Here is a 22,317-nt window from a genome sequence, read left to right on the forward strand (position 1 = left end):
GCTAATAATGCCAAGCTCTGGTTTGATTTCAAGACTATGCCAGCCCTAAGAGACTTCAATGACAGACTAGTTTGGTGCACAATTTAACGGTGTCAAGCCATGGCAGAAGTGGTCTACAGGTGCTGGCAATTATTTGGTGAAGAACAATGAGCCTCAGCAGTATTAGTCATAATGGGTTCAAAGCCAAAAAGTCATTCAGAAGCCAGGGAAACAAAACAGATAGACGAAAGCTCTAAAGAACAGTCAGGATCCGTTTCCAGGTGTCAAAGAAATTAAGGCCAAATTTCTGAGTTGGCAAGGGTGTGCCTTCCACAAGCAGCGTCAGTTGTTGCTTCCGGCACACAAGTGTGTTTGCGGCTTGCCCTTTATACACAAGCTGGTTGCTGAGTGAGGTTAACTGAGATTATTCTGAGTTGCAGTTGTCTTAAACCCGACTCTGTGCTGGGTTATTTCTCAAACACTCTTGTGCTGGTACAATCTGTGAGGGGAGCACAGCACCATGAACATTCATCTCACCAGCTCTTAATTAGTGGGGAAAAGGACAAATTCAATGTGATTCCATTGAAAGGCAGCTTCCCAGTTAGCTTCTCTTGGTATTGGCCAAGTATGATGCTCCTCAAAGTCAATTGTCCTTAGAACCAGCAGACGGGGACCGAGCCAATTAGTTTTTGGTGTAGCAATGGTACCCCTGTTGGCTCGCAATCTGTCTTTGCTCAACATCATTCTATACTTTTTCTTGATGTTCAGCGAGCTCCTTTCTGTACTTTTGAGCATAAGTTAGCACTGACTTTTGCCCTGACGTTGTGATTGTTTGTTTCCTAACAGCACATGTTGGCAATAGGTAGCCTGGACCATTCTTATATTGTCCGCCTCCTGGGTATTTGTACTGGCACCCATCTGCAGCTTGTCACTCAGCTCCTGCCGCTGGGCTCACTGCTGGAGTATGTCCGGAAAAACAAGGATCTCATTGGCCCCCAGGTGATGCTCAACTGGTGTGTGCAGATTGCCAAGGTAAGCACGGGCTTTCCAGAGGAATATTAGGATACCTCATTAACAGTCCTTTCCCACAGCAATTAATGCACGAGATCATCAGTCCCAGGTAATTGTTTGAGGGAAGGAAAACCTTTCACCCAAATTGCACTTGCTCTTGTTCCTTTTGAGAACTCAAGTGTAATTTATTCAGATTATTCAAGGAACAATCCCAAGCTTTAATGAAGACAAAAATATGTGGGCTGAACACAGAACGTATAATTGGGCAAAGAATATTTGGCACCTGCTGGGTGCAAGCGGAGTTGCAAAACGACTCCTCTTCCCCATTGCAGCATTCCTCATTCCACCTCTCAGGATCCTTCCACAATCCTACAATATCTGCTTTGAACTGGGTTATCTGAGTCCACACTGCCACATATTCCAGTTCAAAGCAGAAAATGTGGAATTTTATTCAGCTGTGTGGGTCTTTGGTGGATGCGCTTTATTAGGACGATGTGCCCCCTGAAAAGACATGGGATAGCTGTCAGCAAAGAAATTGCCAGCATTGCGTGGGCCTGATTTTTTTATGTGTGTCAGGAGCAACTTGAGAAACTGCAAATTGCTTCTGGTGTGTGAGAATTGGCCGTCTGCAAGGACGTTGCCCAGGGGACACCAGGATGTTTTGATGTTTTTACAATCCTTGTGGGGGGCTTCTCCCATGTCCTCGCATGGGAAGCTAGAGCTGACAGAGGGAGCTCATCCCCGCTTTACGTGGATTTGAACCTGTGACCTCTGTCAGTATTCAGTCCTGCTGACACAGGGGTTTAACCCATTGCGCCACCGGGGGCTCCGTGGGCCTGATGAGAAAGCAAGCCACCTATGGTTTCTAGCTGTTTGGCTGGATTCCCCAAAATTAATTCGCATTCATCTACCTCTCAGAGATAACTTTTGCAAATATATCCTTCCCTGTGTACCTATAGTCTTGTATAGAAAACAACACCACAATGTATAGAAATCACACCTCATACAGGTCAATAGTACCATAGTATGAGAGGTTGAGAAAGAGGTGAAAAGGACCCAAAGGCCTGGTGGTTGCTGAGAGCGGCCAACAGATAGCTAAGCACTGGAATGGCAGCAGTCAAATCAAGTTATTGTGCAATCAGCTATGGGTTAATATATGTTGTATAATCAAAACCGATTTGGTTATGCAATATCTAGACAACTCCTGCTTTTTTCAGGAGGTATTTTCATTGGGGGTTGCTTTTTTGGCGTTGATATTTACACATATGTATGTATAGTGCTGATATGAAAAGACAAGTGCCAAAAAGCATCCGTCTCATAAGAAGAATGTGGAATAATGTTTATCACTGTGAGAAAAACAGGTCTATCTCAGGGTGTGAGCCCTTTTTGAGGAAAATTGGAAACAGCCTCTCTCAGCAGAGTTTAACAAAAATAATGAGCCTTGGTTGACTTAAGTAAAGAAACAAAGAGACAGCATCAAATGGCAAACTAAAGAACATTACTAATTGTTTTTAGAATGCACATACACTTCAAATACCTACATCCTAACTAATTAACGTAAAAGGAGATCTCAGTGAACTTTCAATACAGCATCTTGTTGGTGTGAGAACAAAGAAAGATAGGTGTAAATAAGGGGGGATTTTAGAAGTGTCTTAGTCACACAGCCTGGCTGCTTAAATACACAAAGTATTAATGACCGTGTATTGCAATAGATAGAAGAGTAAATGGAGAAAACCCAGAATGAGTATAGGTATGTGGAATAGGTAGGTGGGGAGGTTATCATCTAAAATATCTAATTGGTTCAACAGTAATAAAGAAGGGTGAGAACAAATGCTTTCATTTCCATATATATATATATATATATGCAATTGCTCTCACCCCACTTTAAATAACAAAATGTAATACAATTGTCTGGTTGCTACTGACATGATAAATAAATAAATAACAATATATGCTATATATGTGTGTGTGTGTGTGTGTGTATTACATATATTGTTATATAAAGTGGTGTGAGATACTTTACACATTATATATATATATATATATAATGTAAAATAAGATGTTTATTACCCCCTTTCCTGCCTTAAAGGAAAAAAAATGGGAATATATTAAAATTTACCTCCTGCCTACCAACCTAAAGAGGTTTTGGTAAAAACAATTAATCAGCTTCTTATTATTCCATGTTATTTAAAGTCTTTCATTCTGCCATGCAATTACCAATCCCGCAAGCACCTTCATGTTTTTTTTCTTTTTGATACAAATCATCAAAGGTCCTCAGCTTTTGGAAAGTTTTATAAGGACTCTTTCTTTATCATACTAGATAATTTGTCAATTTCTGCCATTTTAAACATTTTGGCAATCACATTTTCTCTCGGTGGTAGATCTGTATTCTTTCATTTTTGAGCATAGGTATACTATTGGTGCACTATATGGTTCTTGCAGCCAGAACCATATAGTGTACCAATTTAAAATTCAAATTTTAAATTTTTAGTTTGTTCATTCAGGAATGCTTGATTTTTCAACAACCACCCAAACTTCACTATTGAAACAAGCTAAAGTAGTGCCAGATAGAAAGTAAATATGGATGTACTGGATCTACCGCCCCACGACTGTGGAATGACCTGCTGGAAGAACTCCAATAGCTAAATGAACTTGTGGCCCACGGACCACTGGTTGGGAACCGCTGGTCTAGAGGTCTAGTGCTGTGGTTGTTTTGCATCAATGTTCCAACCCAAAAATAAGACTAGATGGCTCTAGTATTGTAGTACATTCATTCATATGTCCCTCTTTCTTTTTGTTCAGGGTATGTACTACCTGGAGGAGCACCGCATGGTCCATCGCAATCTTGCTGCTCGTAATGTTTTGGTAAAATCCCCAAGCCAAGTACAAGTGGCAGATTTTGGCATTGCTGATTTGCTTTATCCAGATGACAAGAAATACTTCTACAATGAAATAAAGGTAGGCACTTGTCTGAGAGAGAAAGAGAGGAATATGCTTGTATCCTAATCTCTGCTAAAATGTCTCAGGGAAGATATTGCTGCTTAATTCCAGGAAGTGGAATCTGTAGAATATTCAGAGGAGCCCCTGGTGGCACAGCAGGTTAAATCGCTGAGCTGCCGAACTTGCTGACTGAAAGGTCAGCAATTTGAATCCAGGGAGCAGGGTAAGCTCCAGCTGTTAGCCTCAGCTTCTGCCAACTTAGCAGGCTCTTCGGTTTGAAAATTGACATGAGCACCACTCCCCAGAGTTGGACTCAACTAGACTTAATGTCAGGGGAACCCTTTACCTTTACCTAGAAAAGGGCTGACCAAGGGCAAGATGGATGGTATCCTTGAAGTGACTGGTTTGACTCTGAAGGAGCTGGGGGTGGCCACAGCCGACAGGGAGCTCTGGCATGGGCTGGTCCATGAGGTCACGAAGAGTCAGAAGTGACTGACCGAATAAATAACAACTTCCTACTGCCCCTAATTTTCACCACCTTAAACCTTAAATGTGGACCTTACAGATAGCATGTCTTTATGTGTGTAAGTGCCTGTGTGTGATGTACTTATGACTTTAACATCTGAATTTTTCTTCCTGATTTGTATTTTCCAGACACCAATAAAATGGATGGCTTTGGAGAGCATACATTTTGGAAAATATACACACCAAAGTGATGTATGGAGTTATGGTAGGCTGCCTCATAAGATTTTTCAGTCTTTGCAATCACAGCAAGTTTCCAAACAAAAAAAAATCTGGTCTAATTTGTCAGATTGTATGTAAGACTCTGTTTGTATCTCAGTATATAGTCTTGTCCCAATCCAAAAAACAAGCAGAGAGAAAGACAGAGTAAAGAAATGCATGAAACATAGAGAGAGCACGGCTGTATCAGGCTGAAAGCCTGTCTAGTCCCGCATTCCATTTATAACATACAAGTAGTTGCTTATGGGAAGCCTTGATGTTATATTGTACACAGACATTGTTTCATGCACAACATTATTAAAAAATATTGTTTATAACATTACTTCCTGGTGTCTGTTAGGTGTATATGAAACCTACATAAATTTGTGTTTACATTTGGTATAGTCAATCAGTATGCTACCTTACTATTTGAAGGATATCTTCATTGAAAGGATTTTGTTAAGTTAGGGTTTTGTAGCATTTTTTTTAAAGTAGGGTTGTACTAAATGGTGACAGAGATGAACTGATTCATTCTCATGCTGCTGGCTCATGCACTTTTGTGGGTTTTGATGCAAAAATGGCTTAAAGAGGAAGAATGTGCATTTGTACAAGGGACTAGTAGCTTGCAATATTCAGGTGGTTCTTCTAAGAAAAACACAGTTGTCCCTTCACATTTGCCGGTTGAGCATTTGCAGATTTGTTCAAAGGTTACTGGCACTAGAGATGCTTCTGGGGCCTAGAGCTGCTAAAAAAAAGTGTTCTCTCATGAAAAAATACACAATTTTAATTATATTTGTTTAGTTTTCCACTTTCATGGGGACCCTGTTCCTCTAACCCCTGAAAAAATGGGGGGGGGGGGTATTGTAATTGTCGATTACATACTCAATTGGATTAATTTTAAAAAGATAAAAGAGTAAAATCATGTTTTGAGAAACTTTGGAACTGCCAACTATAACTAATTACTTTTTTAAAGTAATTTCCCAAGCTTTTCCTCTACCTCTGTTTCAAGTAATAATAATACCGTAATGATAAGAGCCATTCTTTTGTATGGTACGCTCATTCATTCATATTTTCTGTCTCTTCTTCCACTTTAGGGGTGACCTTATGGGAGATGATGACTTTTGGGAGTGAACCTTATGCTGGAATCCACCTCTCAGAAGTGCCTGACCTTCTGGAGAAAGGGGAACGTCTCTCACAGCCCCAGATTTGCACCATTGACGTCTACATGGTGATGGTAAAATGTACGTGGCAGGAATACATTTCCCATTCCTTCACTGATAGGTCCATTGATCCACACCACACAATTATATCACTATCCCTCCACTTTTAACAGTCATAGCAACCTCTTATGGAATCCTGGGATTTGTAGTCTGCTCACAAGCAGCTAGAGGAACTCTCTGACTATTATGTCACCATGGAAGTTAAAGTGGAATCATGGTGCTGAAACTGTGCAGTGTAAAAGAGATCCTGATTCCATAAACTGGAATTATAGATCATAGAAGAGTCATGGTTGGTGCCTGACTGATACTCATCACCTCTAACCCCACAGGCTGGATGATCGATGAGAACATTCGCCCCACTTTTAAAGAGCTAGCCAATGAGTTCACACGGATGGCCCGTGACCCTCCTCGCTACCTGGTGATTAAGGTCAGTGCTATGTTCATCCAACTTCCTTTCTGCAGCCTAAGCTACACATTAAAGCATGTAACAACTGATGGTTTCACCTGTTTCTGTCTTTGCCATAAGCCATAACTTTGGTGGTTTGGGGCAATCATGAGAAAACAGCAAACCATCTTAGACAAGCTTTTGTCTTCTTCTTCCATTCTCTCTCTTCTCCTTCTCTCACAGAGCCATGATTTCCTTAGGCAAGCCTCCCTTTCTCTGCGAAATCGTTGTTTTGAAAATTTGAATGTTTCTGTGTCTCAGCTGAATTTTTGTGCTGAGCTAGAGAAAGCATCTGGTCTTTCTAAGACCTGGGTCCTAAAACAGTTCTCCACTCAGAACTTTTTTTCAATGCAAGGGCTTGACCAAATAGTTTGGCATGGTGTGGGAAATATAATGGGCTATCAATACCCACTGGGGCTTGATTCCAGAACTCACCCACCCCCTGTGGATACCAAAATCCATGGATGCTCATACATATACAATGGTGTAGTAAAATGGCATCCCTTATATAAAATGGCAAACAACTCAAAAGAAGTTTGGAAAAAATCTGTGAAGAAATCTATATCTATAAATTTCCTACTGGCGTCCAACAGGGAAGCAAAACTCTAAAACCCCTCCACAAAACTCCACCAAAATTGCCATGTCCCAAGGACAACCCACTAGGTACAAACTAATCCAGTCAGAAATCAAAACAACACAACCACACACAGAAAAAATGGCAAAACAACTGAGCATGCGCACTGGCGCAAAGTCCCCAGCGCGCGCGCACAAATGGCCGAATGGCCAACACACTTCCCTCCCTCCCTCGCCCTGCCCAGCGCGAACACGTCACCGCACTTCCCCACGGCACACACACACACAAACAATGCAACTTCCCCCCGCCCCCTTCCCTCCACCCCCTCCTTCATCTTACTCCTCCCATGCTGCCTCCAAGCCCCGCTCCGCACACTCCAAGCCTCGCCGCATCCCCACTGGAAAGACACTCCCCCTCCCTTCGCCCACACCCCTTCCCTCCCTGAGACACTCCTGGAAGGAAAGGGGTGGGGCGAAGGGAGGGGGCGTGTCTAACCGGAGAGGGAGGGAGGAGGGAAGGAGTGACTCAGGGAGGGAAGGGGTGGAGCGAAGGGAGGGGGCGTGTCTTCAAAGTCGCCCCCTCCCTTCTCCCCACCTCTTCCCTCCCTGAGTCACTCCTTCCCTCCTCCCACCCCCTCCGGAAAGACACGCCCCCTCCCTTCGCCCCACCCCTTTCCTTCCAGGAGTCAATCAGGGAGGGAAGGGGTGGGGCGAAGGGAGGGGGCGTGTCTTTCCGGAGGGGGAGGGAGGAGGGAAGGAGTGACTCAGGGAGGGAAGGGGTGGGAAGAAGGGAGGGGGCGACTTTGAAGACACAATGATGGATCCAGACCAAAGCATTCAATACGCCCAAATATCCACACAGATGGAGTTTGAGGGAAATAGACCTTGACATTTGGGAGTTGTAGTCACTGGGATTCAGAGTTCACCAACACTCAAAGAGCATCCTGAACCCCACCAACGACGGAATTGGGGCAAACATGCCACACTGAAGCCCCATGACCAACAGAAGATACTCAAGTTTACACACAAGCATAAAGAAGGGGGAGGAAGGAGGGATGCCAGAGAGAGAGAGAGAGAGAGAGAAAGAGGGGAAAGAAAGGAGTGTGAGAGAGAAAAAGAGGGAAAGAGGGCGAGTGAAGGAAGGAAGAGAGGCCAGGCAGAGACTTCAAAACTCTTACTAAAGGCCACAGCAACGCGTGGCAGGGCACAGCTAGTAATAATAATAATAATAATAATAACAACAACGACAACAACACTTTATTTATATTCCACCTTTCTCACCCCGAAGGGGACTCAGGACGGATCCCAGTACATATAAACAGGAAAGCATTCAGTGCCGCTTTGTATAGACAATACACAGACAGGACATTATAGCAGGGCATGCCTACACATCAACATGTGGTAAAATCAATCAATCATTTATTTATTTATTTCGACATTAATATCCCACCCTTCTCACCCTGAAGGTGTGCCCAAACAACAACAGCAATTAAAAGCAATTAAACAACAATTTAAAACAACATTAAACAACATATATAAACATTAGATAACTATTGTGCAGAGATCCAAAGCCAAATAATCAAGCCAGAAAATCAGCGTTTGGTTTTAAAAAATATATTTTTGAAGAGATTGAATTCATGAATGCAGAACCCGTGAATGAAAAGGGCCTACTATATGTGCAGTGGGATTTTGAGTGTGTGTGTTTGATTATTCGCAGCATGGCTGAAGAGAAGGATGCTTATGTATAGCTACATAGAGCTCTTAAAAATGACTGCATGTACTCATTATATACATTGACCTCAGTATAAGTCAAGGGCAAGTTTTTGATTAAAATTGCGGCTTTTGATATGACCCATGAGCCAACCATTGAGCTGCACCACCATTTCCCAACCCAGGCATTCAAAAAGGCCAGGCATGACACCACGGCAGAGCAAGTAGAACTTCTTTTAGGTTCTCCTAGGACAGATTAAGCACTTGCCTTTCGGCACTCAACTCAGAGAAGAGGATGGTCCTTTTATTTTTTTATTATTATTTTTTACAAGAGCTAAAGTACAGTCCTTATATAGCCCTGTGGCTAAGTCAGACAAAAGTTTTTTGGGCTGATTTTAAACTAAAATTTCTAGATTTATACATGTGTTTATGTGTGCACGCCTGCAGGACTGGGATTCCTGGAAGGCTTGAGATTTGGTTTCTTTACTTATCTATATTGAGATGCTGCTCAAAGACCACTCTAATCTTAAAATTATACATTCCATTTTTGCTTAGAAACCTCATGGCAGTGCTAAGCAGTGATTGGCGTGGCAATAGAATCATATTGTTGTAACCATAATGAGAAATACTTGTCCTTCTCCACAGAGAGAATGTGGAACACTCCCCCATGCTGAGCCACCGCCCCTCACTGAAAAGGAGCTGGATGAAATGGAGACACTGGATATGGAGTCAGAGCTAGAAGAAGAGGAACTTAATAACCTCTTTGTTTCCAGGCAGTGGATTGACTCCACACGGGTAAGTGATGCCTCCCTACTACCACCTCTTACACCAATACATTGAGAGTCTTCCTGGCTCTGCCCTATTTATGCCATATTCTCCCTATGGCTTCACCCATTGTTCCTATTCTTCAGAGCCATGTGAGGAAAGTCTTGCCTGAAATTGCAGCATGATTGAACGTATTAATCCTTGATCTTTCTTGACAGATTTCTTGAATTGCCAATCTAGCTATTGGATCTTTCAGTGTAGGAATGTACCGATAATTGTATCACTTCTTTCAGCAGGATTGTTGCCACATAGGACACATATTGCCTCATAGATGTCTCTAAGAATGGGGAGCTTTTTAAAAGGCCCTCTCTTTTCTCTGTCTCCTCTGTGTATGTGTGTGTTTGCTGCCAATCCCGATGGAAGAGACTTTCCTATGTGGTGCAGGGTTGACACAAGACATTTAACTGCTGGAGGCAGAGCAACAAAATAATAATAATCATCATCATCTTTATTTATACCCCTCCACCATCTCCCCAAAGGGGACTCAGGATGGCTTACATGATGCCAAGCCCAATAATACAATTACAGTAAAATAAGTACAAAACGGCAAAAATAAAATCGCAATAAAATAAGTGAAACATAAGAATAAAATAAAACAGTGCAAAATACAAAGAGAAGAAAATGGTGCAACCCAACTACTATTTCCAAGAAAAGGTGCAAAATACACAAAGCCTTTAAACTTATTTCAGCAGCTAATGCAATCTCTCCAAATATCTCTTTCTCTTCTATAATTCCAAACTTTTAAAGCACAAAAATGATGTTTCTATCATCCAAAACAAGCTTGAGGAGGCTATGGTTGGCTCTGATCTTCTTATGTGCTATTGTTTATATAAAAATATTGTTTGTGTATAAATTAAATTATGCGAGTAACTTACTACTATGCATGCTTTATTTTCCAAAAAACATCTCCAGGCTCCAAATCCTCTGAATCCTTCTGCTGGGTACATCCCAATGAATCAAAGCACCCTAAGTGGAAGTCGCCAGGTAACACTTTCCCTATGGAAATCAAAATTAATGTAGTATAAGTGATTGCATGCCAGTCAGAGGAGTATCACAAACATGGAGTAGTAGAGGAGGAAAGCCTGTCTTGTAAGTTAGTTGTCACAGAGAAGGAAGAGAGGGCTATAGCAAAAGCTTTGAGTTATTTTGTAGTCTTCAGAAACCACCAGTAGCCAAGCTGGCTGGGAATCTATGGAAGCTCTGGGTTTGAGGGTTCAACTGCTGATGTTTCTGGTTCAAGAGGCATGGAGAGCAGGATGGAAACTGGTCTTAGTTGAAGATCAAACATAGCTCTGCTTTTACATCAGAGCAGCTATGTGTTTTTCTTGTTTGACTGTAGATTGTGTAGCCATAGCCCATGACTGAATGGAGTTCTTGCCACTTATGTCTGAACTTGGAGGTGGTGCTGGTGGTATAGTATGTCTTTCGGGTCCCATAGGTTAAGACGACAATTCCACTTAGTTATTTTGTGTCAAAAGCATTACATAAATAAGTATAAAACTGATAAAAATAGAGGAACACAAGCGGTTAAATAATTTTTGACCAAAAACAGGCAACAGTGACCGCATTGTCTGTAGCTTTAAACAATTCTTCCTCTGTGCATGAGGCAGGGCATTGTGGGCAAACATACAATTTCACTAAGGAAGAGGGAGAATGGGAGCCTGTGGCCCTGGTCAAATGTGTTTTTATAGCTAATTCTTGACTTCTTGTAATACAGAGCACTGGTCTGGGGTCCCGGCAGACTTTGCGTATAAGGCAGGAGTCGGTGGGTCGAACCGTATCGGAGTCATCAGAGGGGCGAGGCACAGCTTCAGAGTATGACCTCACCGAGGATTTGTCATTGTCTGGGAGCCTATGCCGCAGCCAACGGTCCCGTGGAGATAGTGCCTACCTGTCTCAGCGAGAGAGCCTGATGCTTCCAGTTGGGAGTGCTGATGGAGAGGAAGACGTCAATGGCTATGTCATGCCAGATCGAAGTGGCAGAGGTAAGTACTGCAGCTGAAAGAATAATTGCTAAGGAACGAGACACAATTCATGTCTCTTATGCATACCAGGAGGATTGTGGGGGATAATCACCTATAAAAGGTTGTTAGGCCACCCTCGGTGACTACAGGATGACAAAGACTATGGTTTTTCTCTCCCATACAGAGCGTGCGGCTGGCCTTGCTGCCTCCCTGGTCCGAGGCTCCCTCCCTGTGCATGAAGCAGAGGAAGAGTACGAGTACATGAATCGGCGCCCTGCAAAATCCTCGCAGCCTCGGCCAGCCTCCTTAGAGGAGCTTGGCTATGAGTACATGGATCTGGGCTCAGAACTGAGTGCATCCTTGGGCAGCGTACCCAGCTCCCAACTAACTACGCCTTGCCGGGATGAAGGGGATGAAGAGGAGGATTATGAGTACATGAACAAGCAACCCAAGCTCAGCAAATCCCTGAGCAGCATCCACAGCTCTCGAGGAGACTATACTGATATGGACTCGGGCATCACACAGGGCTCTCCAGATGAGCAAGGCTACGAGGAAATGGACGCCGTCTTGCCCTCGGTTCAGTGTCTTGACAGCCAGAGTCCCCCCTATCCAAAGAATGGGTTCATGAACCCCCTGCGGACCCTGGAGGCCTCGGACTGTGCTTTTGACAATCCAGATTACTGGCACAGCCGGATGTTTAGCAAGGCCGATGTTCAACGGACTTAGCCAAGGGTTGGCAGCTTCATCTATCTTTAAGGAAGATCGCCTTAATCATGGCTCTTTAGCTGCCAACAACCTTACTGTGATTTGTAGGGTGAAAGGGGGAGAATTTCCATAAGGCTCCTAAACCACAGGGATGTTGACCTCAGTAGCTGCGCCCAACCAAGACGGTCTCCCATTGGGTTGCACAATGGCACCTCTGTCTGGCACAGTGGTCTGACCTGTCTGTTTCTCTGGTTCAAATGCTCTGATTTAGAAGGCAAATAGGAACCACTTGGGAGGGAGAATCCCAACTGGTGGAATCCACTCCACCACAAACTGCGAAGGCCTGATCTAGTGATAAGAAGTCCTTTTGTGTAAGGAGAGGAGATGACTTGCTGCCTGTGTCTAGGCACAGTGCTCTACTGGCGGAGGACATTATCTCTTCAGGAAGCAGCTCCAGTTTCGAAAGTCAAGCCAAGTCTCCCATGCTGACCTGCCAAAGTGCAACACCGCAGTGGCACCCCATGCTGAACCTCTGACAACAGTGGGGGCCTCTGGGGGCCTGCCACTGCCACCACCGCTTCTGTAATGACAACCCCCTGCTCCTCCATAGCAGGGGGGCTGACGCACGAGCCAAGCATGCTGAGCCTGGCTGTAAGAGTGAAGGGGAGGAAGCACCCCCTTTGAAAAAGATGATGTCTTTGTTTGCTATGCTTGACAATGTATGCAATGGAAGAGGAGAGGATTAGCTATTGGGATGGATATCATGAAGGATAATTATGTTTTTTCTTTCTTTCTGAGAGCCTGACATAACCTCATTTAGGGAGAAAATGTGTCTGAATGTGAAGCTGTGAGAAATTCATAGTGTTGGACGAGACCACAAGGGTCATCCATTCCAACCCCATTCTGCCATGCAGGAACTTGTAGGTTTTGATCTTACTTCTCATAGTCAGAGAGACTGGAATCCAAAATTTCTCATCTCTGCCTTCAGCTCACAAACTGATATTCCACAGTATTATTAACAAGCTCTGTGCCTTACAAATGTTCATATCTACGTGGAATACAAGACAGTGGACAGAAATAAATCCTGACCATACCAGAGACCCACATTTCCATCTCCAGCATGTAGATTATCACTATCAACAGCATCTCTCCCACCTGGCAGAAGTCATCTCTAGCACAGCAGGGAGAAAGAGTGTGTGGTCTTGCTCAGGAGATGGGAAAAATTTCTATCCCACCCCATGGAGGTGTTTCAGAACCTTTTGAAAGGCATCATTCTCAATATTGGCTCCCTCAGTGAAAGGGAATATAGGCTGTTTCTCAGGACGGGGGCCATGTAAAGGAGGCGGCCTTAACTTAATTCCCACGCCAATAGGGGAATGCTCCAGCAGGGTTGTGCATTACTGCTGAGTTGACTCATGCTATTCAGACAGCTCCAAAGTTGCACTATGGGCTTCAATACTGTTTCCCCTGAATCAGGCTGGTTTACACAAGAGTATGACTTGGGAACACATTTCTCCTTTCCATCACCACCGTCTGCCCCACCTTGCCCTAAAGACCAGTCATACTGTATGTAACCTTGTCTTTGTTTTCACATGTTCTCAGTTGCATCATAAAAGGGATATTTACAAAAGGAGGGAAAAATCAAATGCAGTTAGGGAGAGATGAAAGCTATTAGAGAAACCCTGTCTTTGATCTTATATCTTGGTGTCTTGTTTGAGTTCTGTGCAAAATCCTTTCTGCAGTGTGTTTTAAATAAGTCAAAACATAGTTAAGGGGAGAAAAATAACCTAGATTAGTGAGGTCCCCTGTGTTGGTCTCCATTAGTTCTTCTAACCTGGAAATATGTGACTTGGAGAAGTTTTGAAAATATGTGATGCTACTTGTGTAATTAACAGGCTGGTGAATCGACCCCCTCCCCCACAAATTCCTCATCCTCTCCAGTCCAAAGAGAGGAAAAGAGTAGGTTACATAAAAAGGGAGCTCCATTATTTCCCGAGCCACTTTGGATCCCAGTATTTCAGATTTTATTCACTGGACTGAGAGAAGCAGGCTCTTTGGGTGTGTGGATGAACGACGTTTGAACAATGCTCAGATGACTGAGGCTGCATCTACGCTGACCATTTAATGTAGTTCAAAGCTAACTTCCAACTGCAGTAGTCAGACAAGAAATTCACACAAAAGCAAGCCCTGAAAGTGCATCAGTGGTTTATAGCATCACCATCTGGGCTTCAGAACTGGTTCAAGGATTTTCAATGTAATCATCTGCACAGTGAAACCACTTTGTTCAATACTGGTTTGAAACTGCATTAAATAGTTAGTGTAGACAAGGTGTGAATGGGTTCTGAAGAAGAGCTTTAATTTTATTTGGCTTGGAAGTTATATATATACACACACACACACACACACATAACTACCTCCTAGCCCAGTGTGGGAAACAGGGAGTTGATAAATTAGCTCCTTGTCCAGATTGGAATTCTGCAGGGTGTGGTGAAATCTTGACAAAGTTGAAAAGCAAGTAGAGCTACCTGTGTTGCGCCAACAAGACTGGCACCTGAGCTGCATACAAGGGGTTGGCTAAGATTGGGAAGAGTGCTAGAGATGCTATTAGATTGCCCTCTACAGGAAAAAGAAGTTATAAAATATTGCCAAAGTTTGGGCTTATTAATTAAGTGGAATCTTTTAGGGGAGAAGGAGATAAGAAATTCGTCTCCTTCCGCCCTCCCCCGGCCTCACCTCCCCAAGCATAAATTATTTCAGGTTTTTCTTTATCTTACTGTCATATTGTGGGACACATCAAGTTGAAAAAATTAGTGGAGTAGTAAATAACCATAGTAGTCAGTCAGTGGTTTGAGTAGTGAATGTGAGCAGTTCACATCATAACAGGCCAGGGGAGGAGACATCCTGTCTCAAAGCTGAAATCATGGTGTAGTCTGATAAGTCTAAGGGTGCAGTCTGATGCACATACCTGGTAGCAAACCACATGAACAGAGTGGGAGTTTCTGCTGAGTAAAAAAGCACAATAGGGCTGCACCATCAGGTTCTACCAGTACAACAAGAATTGTTTCTTTGCCAAGCAATTTCTCCCAGTATCCCTACCTTCCTTTCATTTTGACCAACCAGCCAAAAGATCCTTCTTAGTTGGAGGGGAAACACTGTGTTGAGGAACATACAACAAATTAGCTTGGCCATAGTTTTCCAAGAGTAGTTAAACGTTAACAAAAGCAACAGAACCATGCCTTACATTTTAGCCATTTTTAACTGGATTTTGGATATACTGAACTACTATGGGACAATGTACGCTGTTGTCTCAGTACTTCTGCCTCCATTGTACTTGCACAAGGCATGCATAAAATACTATTGAAAGCTTTAAGCATATTTCAGAGAAAGCTAAGTGTGCAAAAACTTGGCATTTAAACTTAGGCAAGCCTCCCCCCTCCCTTTCTTTTGTACTTGCATACAGAGTCATTGTACCTGTTACTGTCCATCTTTTCCTTTGGGATAGTAGAGTTACCAATCATTTGGGGGGGGGGGGATAACCATACCTCTTCTTTTTTAAATAGAAGCAAGGCATAGCCATATATCAAATTGCTGTTACAGGGGAAGCTCGAGAGCCTAGTTTTTTTTAAAAAAGCCTAGTTTTATGCCTGAATCAGCCAAGTTTTATGCCCGATTCAGAACCGATAGTTCTCTTATAAGTGCTGTGGGTGGTATGGAAGAGAAGCTGCTGCTACTTCATTCACTAGATCTCTACTAGGTTTGGATGAATTTGCTGCAATTCACTTTTAAAATCCATCTTATGCCACTGAGGATATTGTGTTTTACTCACTGGTTATACATGCAGAAGATACGATAGCTTCTTGATAAGTTAGCCGGTCTCATTAATACTAATAACTCAAATGTGTGTGTGTGTGTGTGTGTGTATGCTTACAAGTCAACTGTTGACTTACAACAACCTCATTAATTTCACACTTCTTAGACAAGGGATATTCAGAGATGGTTTTGTCAGTTCCTTCCCCTGAAATATAGCCTAAAGCTCTTGGTATTTGTTGGCGGTTTCTCATCCAAGTTCTAACCAGGGCTGACCCAGCCTAGCTTCCAAAATCAGACAGGATCTAGTGCCTTCAAGGCATTTGAGCCAAGCTTAAATTTGTTGTCTCATAAAGCAGGAAGAATAAAAGGAACTCATTTTGTTGGGCAACTCATTCTTTTGATTATACAAGGCAGAAATTGATTAGAATAAAAAAAAATAGCCCCAAAAAATAAGTGTGAGTCGAAGGATATGGGAGCAGAGAAAATCAGTTAAAGTGTGATGGAAGTGTTTTAACTTCTGTATTTACCTAGATTATTCTTTTCAATAAAATGTGTGCTATCAATGGCTTGAGTACAACAGGCATTCAAAGGCAGTTTCTTAAATTGTAAGTCCCGGCCTCAAATGGGATCACCATAGCTCAGTGTTGGGGTCACAAAAAAATTGGCAAAAGCTTTCTGAATGCCACCCTTTTACAGAAATCTATTGGTAGCAATGTGCAGTGTTTATAGTAGACTCTTCAGAAGATGCTTCAGTTGTACTCAACAGAAAGAAAAATCAGCCTGTATAGCAAGCCTTGCAAATGCCAATTTATTATCAGTTAATGTTTTATTTTTTTACCTATTTTATATACCTGTATATCTGGGGCCACATCAGAATTTCTCTGGCAGAAAGGGGTCGCAAGTGGGAAAAGTTTAAGAAGCACTGCTCGAGGGGACATCAGGACTGGAACAAATGAACTTTAAAAAAATCATTACAACAGTGATGAGCACCAAACAAAAAGCATGCAATTGTCCTCACCGACTTTTGTGATTTATGTCTTGTGTTTTTCTAATAGTAGCGTAATAATGTATTTAATGTGTTCTCCAAAGTTGAACATATATACTGTCATAGAAGTTAAGTTAGACCGTGACTGTTGTTTTACCATGCCTGGGAACTGGTGAAATGAAGGATTTTGTCGTTTTCTTTTTAAATCAGGACTGGAAGGAATCCAAATGTTTACACACACTAAATGGCTTTGTACCATGTCCCAACTTCAGCCTAACAATAAATTATAGCATTGTTTTTACAAAAACAAGAACAGTAAAAGCTAGACACTCTCCCTTGTCATTAGCCAGGACAATGGTGTCCTCTTGTGCCAAGACATTAGCAAAATGGAAGGATGGCAAGGCGCCCTCATTGCAGAAGGGCACCCAACCAGATGGCTTCCTTTTAGTTTACCTTTTGCTTTCTAATCAAATAGATACTCAACAAGGAAGCTGATTTGGGCAGGCAAATGATATTCATGGAAAGAGCATAAGATTTCCAACTCTGAGCTCAATTCCTCTCCTTTAGTAGAACAATCTTGTATATGTCTACTCAGAAGTAAGTCTTGCTGACCTCAGTAGAGCTTACTTCCAGATATGTATAGGATTGCACCCAGTATGGTGTACAGTACCTTGACTTAATTTATGCAGGCTGTAGGTAAAAATACAAAGAGCAGAACTAGTAAAAACAAAACTGTCAACCTTATGTATTGGAGAGAAATACTACGTCAGATTATTTGTGTTGTAAATTGTAATTATGTAAATATGTATATTTATTGTATATGCTTTAAATCCAGCCATCATCAAGCCAAATCTAAAACTGACCAGTGTGCTAATTTGTGGTCCTTTAACATAATTATAGTATTTTGATTTCACTTATAACTGTCATGGATGCATCCTATAGGATCCTAGGACTTGTCGTTTAGTTAGAACAATTGTTCTCAACCTGTGGGTCCCCAGATGTTTTGGCCTTCAACTCCCAGAAATCCTAACAGCTGGTAAACTGGCTGGGATTTCTGGGAGTTGTAGGCCAAAACACCCCCAGGACTCACAGGTTGAGAACCACTGAGTAGAGGCAACAGGGAATACTTTTTTGGATGAGGAATCCAAAGGTCCCTCTCTCTCCACTCCTAATCCCAGGTTTTCATAGGATTTCATGGCAATTGAAGTGGAATCATAGCGCTACAACTGTATCGTGTGATGGGACCCATAGACATGAATATTTTAATTATTTCAGCTATAACCTATTCAAAAGGTGCACTTTGAGGGACACTTTTTCGAAAATCTCAATATGATTGTGTAAGATGGATGATAGTTTCTTCAATCCATGTTATCACCTGACGTGTGAAAAGAAACCCCAGATCCTAACTTTCCTACACACTTTCGTTGGCTTCAATCAAGGAATCAAAGGCTGGGTATACGCTGAGTGAAAGATCATTAAAATAGCTATCACTCCTCCTTTTGCAGTTTCCAGTCAATATCTGTCATCTGGATGCTGTCCATTATCTTCTCACAGTTGTTGTCAGTAAACAGCTGTCTGCAACACTGTGTGATCACCAATATGTTTTGGGAGTCGGAGATTAGTCCTTTTCCTTGGAGGGCAAGAGCTGGATGCAAACCGGCTTCAGAAACAAGAATGACCGAGTCCTTCCTGACAGAGGTTCTTCCTCATGCTGAAGACCTCACATAAGTTTGTGTGTATGTCTCTGTGTGTGTGTGTTTTGAATACAAAATAAAAGTGACATTGATAAACTGCAGTGTTTGTTTCTGTTCGACTACTGGAGTGGATAAGAATCAGTAAACGCAGGGAAGAATGAGAGAGCTACTTAACATTCTGCATTTATAACTTTTTTGGCGTCTTGCAGCAATAAAATTTGGGAAAGTGAGTGTGGGCTGGCCATGTGTTGGAGCATATGATCCAAAAACTTTTGCTAAAGAGGCATTTTGTGGAGGCGAGAGGGAGGGCAAAAATGCTGTTTCTTCGACTTAGGCAGGAAGTTTTCCATCACTGTATGTTCATGTTGAGAAAGGTTGCATTGTTTAATGTTTGCATGTTGTACAATAGTACAAGGCACAGGAATTTTGCTAAAGGGACAACTAGAAAGCCTAGGTCACAGATGAGGAGACTGACTTTCTGTATATTTTATGTCAGTTCCTAGAAGCTCAGTCAACATGGCCAAGAGTAAAGGATTGTGAGAGTTGCTGTCCGAAACATCTGAAGGGAAAGATTCCCCACTAATCTGGATTCCTGCACTTATTGTCAGAACAGGGTTGTTCTCTTCTTTGATATAGCAAGAAACTCAGATACTTAGGGGCAGGCCCGTAACCAGGATTTTGATTTTTTTTGGGGGGGGGGGGCTGAGTCTGAGTGAAAGAGGGTCTACCCTAGCAAACCTTTTGTATCGTTACCCCAATACCCCCATGCATATGGGATATATTGAGCATGGTGATCAGATCATGATATGAATAAACATAACAGTTTATGAATAAACATAACAGTTTAAATAATGTACCAGTAAGGCCTTTTCGCAGACCACCATGAGAATTTCAGGGGGGGGGCTCAAGCCCCCCAAGCCCCCCCCCCCCCAGCTACATGCCTGCTTAGGGGGCATGTGTGTAGCTGGCCTGTGCACACAGCACTATATCTCCATACTAGAAGTTTCTAAAATTGCTCTTACGTTTTGAGTTGGGGTGCTACAGAGACTCCATGGAGAACTCGCCCAGTTATACAAAACTTGATGCTGATTCTTATAGATATGGCAACATTAGCATGCTTCGGATAGAGAGGGGGGGGTGATCCTGTGGCTCTCCAGATGTTGCTGAACTGCAACTCCCAGCATTCCTCACCTGTTGCTGCTGTAAGCTGTACTAAAATCATATCTGAAGGTCCAGCTTTGTCAAACCTTAAATCAAAGGTGGCATCTACCCTGTTGAAAACATGCAGTTTGATTCAATTGCTATGGCTGAAGACTATGGATTAGTTTTCCCATCAGTGTGGAAATAATACACTGGACTGTGGGAAGTCCTGACCATAAACCTCATCAGGCTGAAAGCCAAAAGTAAGTTCACAACAACTTTTGTTATAGAATTTCACTATGCTGACAATAATGTAGGCTGTGCTCATTCAGAGGAAGACCTACAAACCACCTTAAACATACTTGCAGAAGCATATGAAATTTTGGTCTATCACTGAACATTGAGAAAACCAAAGTGCTCTCTTTGCAGGCACCAACCAATCCTTCTGCAATGCCAGCAATAAAGATTAATGGTGTAAAGCTTTAAAAAATGACAATTTCGGCTTCCATTTGCAGCCACCTCTCCACAAAAGCAGTCATTGATGCCGAAATACAACACCGTCTGAGCTCTGTGAGTGCAGCATTTTATTCAAATTAAGCAGATAATGTTTAAAGATCAGGGCATTAGTAGGGATACCAAGATGCATGTTTATAAAGCTATTGTCCTTCCAACTCTATTGTGTGTCTGCGAGACATGGAGTGACAAATGTCACTCGACTTCTAGAAAGATTCCATCAGTGTTGCCTTCGAAAAATCCTGCAAATCTCTGAAAATTGGGAAGCCCTGACCCTTAAGCACTGTAAGAGGAGGTCAGCTGTTACCAACAGTGCTGTGGATTTTGAAGAGGCACAAATAGAGGGAGAAAGGGAGAAGCCTGCTGAAAGACAGATACATCAAACAAGCCCTTGTTGGGACTTTTCTTCCATCTAGAAATCGATGTTCTCATTGGAAAAGACCATGTAGATTCAGGATAGGTCTCCACAGTCACTTACAGACCCACAGCCAAGACTCTACCTTTAGAAGACAATCATACTTGGCCTTGAGTGACTTTTACAAGGTCTTTAGCCTTCCCTGTCAAAGACTGATACAACTCCTACAATCCCATAGCATCGAGCCATGGTAGTTAAACTGGTGGCAAAGTGCATGAATTCTACTGTAGATACACACTATAGGCAGATAAACAGTGTGGGAGGCAGGTGGATCTTTCACACTATTTCAAGCCACAATCTTTCGTCAGCATTTGCATTCGTGGCTATGAAGCCACTATTCTGGATCAACCTGCAGTGCCAGTTCCTGTGTGAACCTACTCCATGAATCCATCATTAACTTCCAGCAAACTGGTCTGTTGGGGAAAAAATCAGATCAGAATGAATTTAGGCACCTTCTACACAGCCATTATCAAAGCAGATAATCCACATTATCTGTTTTGGATTATCTGCGTCTACACTGCCATATAATCCAGTGCAAAGCAGATTTTATATGGCAGTGTAGAAGGGACCATAGTCTCAATGCTGCATCCACACTGTAGAATTAATAGTTTGACAAGTCTTTAACTGCAATGGCTTGATTATATGGAATCATGGGAGTTATAGTTTCACAAGCTCTTCAGCCTTCTCTGGTGCATTATCAAACAACAACATCTATGGTTAGCACTGACTCATAGCAGTTCATGTTGGGTCACAGTGCCTTACTTTTACAGTGTAGATGTATTAAAAGAGATGGAATTGTGGGAGTTGTAGTTTTACAGGAACTTTAATAATCTCTGCCCCAGAGTGCTGGTCCCTCACCAAATTACAACTCCCAGGAATCCACTGCATTGAGCCACAAGTCGCTTCTGACATGATTAAAAAAAGTGAATTGAGCCACGGCCATGGAAGTGGTATCAAACTGCATTAATTCAACAATATAGATGCACTCTCTCTTGCCGACACACACAAAGGCTCTGTAAAAGGACAACTCCCAGGATTCCACAGCATTGAGCCTGACAGTCAAACTCCATGAACTCTACAGCGCAAGGTGTACTCAAAAGAGAAGAGCCTTAAAGGCACAGCTTAATAATAATTATTATTATTATGCTGCGTCTTTGAGGTTCTGCTCTTTTGAGTATACCTTGCACTGTACAGTTTATTATTATTTGATTCAATTCCATCATTGGTTGAGTTCAGAATGCTCTTTGATTGTAGGTGAACTATAAATCCCAGCAACTACAACTCCCAAATGACAAAATCAATTTTTTTGAGTGAAGGACATAGATTGGGTTGTTAGGTGTCTTGGGTCCAAATTTGGTGTCAATTCATCCAGTGGTTTTTGAGTTCTGTTAACCCTACAAACCAACATTACATTTTTATTTATATAGACGACATTTATATGCCACCCTTCTCACCCCGAAGGGCGTTACAGTTCTGACTGTTGCTACGTGGTCCTTATACAGATTCCTCAGGAGAGAGGCAAGGGGATTTGGTATGCCCATACCACCACCACCACGGGGAATAACATTGCTTTAACTATGAGTTGAGTCCCACAACCTATGCAGTATGGAAGTTGTTGTTGTTCATTCGTTCAGTCGTTTCCGACTCTTCGTGACCTCATGGACCAGT

The 22,317-nt window shown here is 42.4% G+C and overlaps 1 protein-coding gene across 1 annotated transcript in view; it reads left to right on the top strand.

The window, feature by feature from the left end:
* ERBB3 (erb-b2 receptor tyrosine kinase 3) overlaps positions 1–18,677 on the top strand; it is a 109,749-nt gene extending 91,072 nt beyond the window's left edge. Inside the window, exons 20-28 of the mRNA XM_060763876.2 lie at positions 826–1,011; positions 3,793–3,948; positions 4,585–4,660; positions 5,745–5,891; positions 6,200–6,297; positions 9,244–9,393; positions 10,336–10,407; positions 11,141–11,408; positions 11,572–18,677. Of these exons, the coding sequence (XP_060619859.2) occupies positions 826–1,011; positions 3,793–3,948; positions 4,585–4,660; positions 5,745–5,891; positions 6,200–6,297; positions 9,244–9,393; positions 10,336–10,407; positions 11,141–11,408; positions 11,572–12,113 (1,695 nt within the window). The 3' untranslated portion in view covers positions 12,114–18,677. The remainder of the gene's footprint in view (positions 1–825; positions 1,012–3,792; positions 3,949–4,584; positions 4,661–5,744; positions 5,892–6,199; positions 6,298–9,243; positions 9,394–10,335; positions 10,408–11,140; positions 11,409–11,571) is intronic.
* Positions 18,678–22,317: the final 3,640 nt, after the last annotated feature.

The sequence above is a fragment of the Anolis sagrei genome, chromosome 2, assembly GCF_037176765.1.
Source record: "Anolis sagrei isolate rAnoSag1 chromosome 2, rAnoSag1.mat, whole genome shotgun sequence".
Lineage (NCBI taxonomy): Eukaryota > Metazoa > Chordata > Lepidosauria > Squamata > Dactyloidae > Anolis > Anolis sagrei.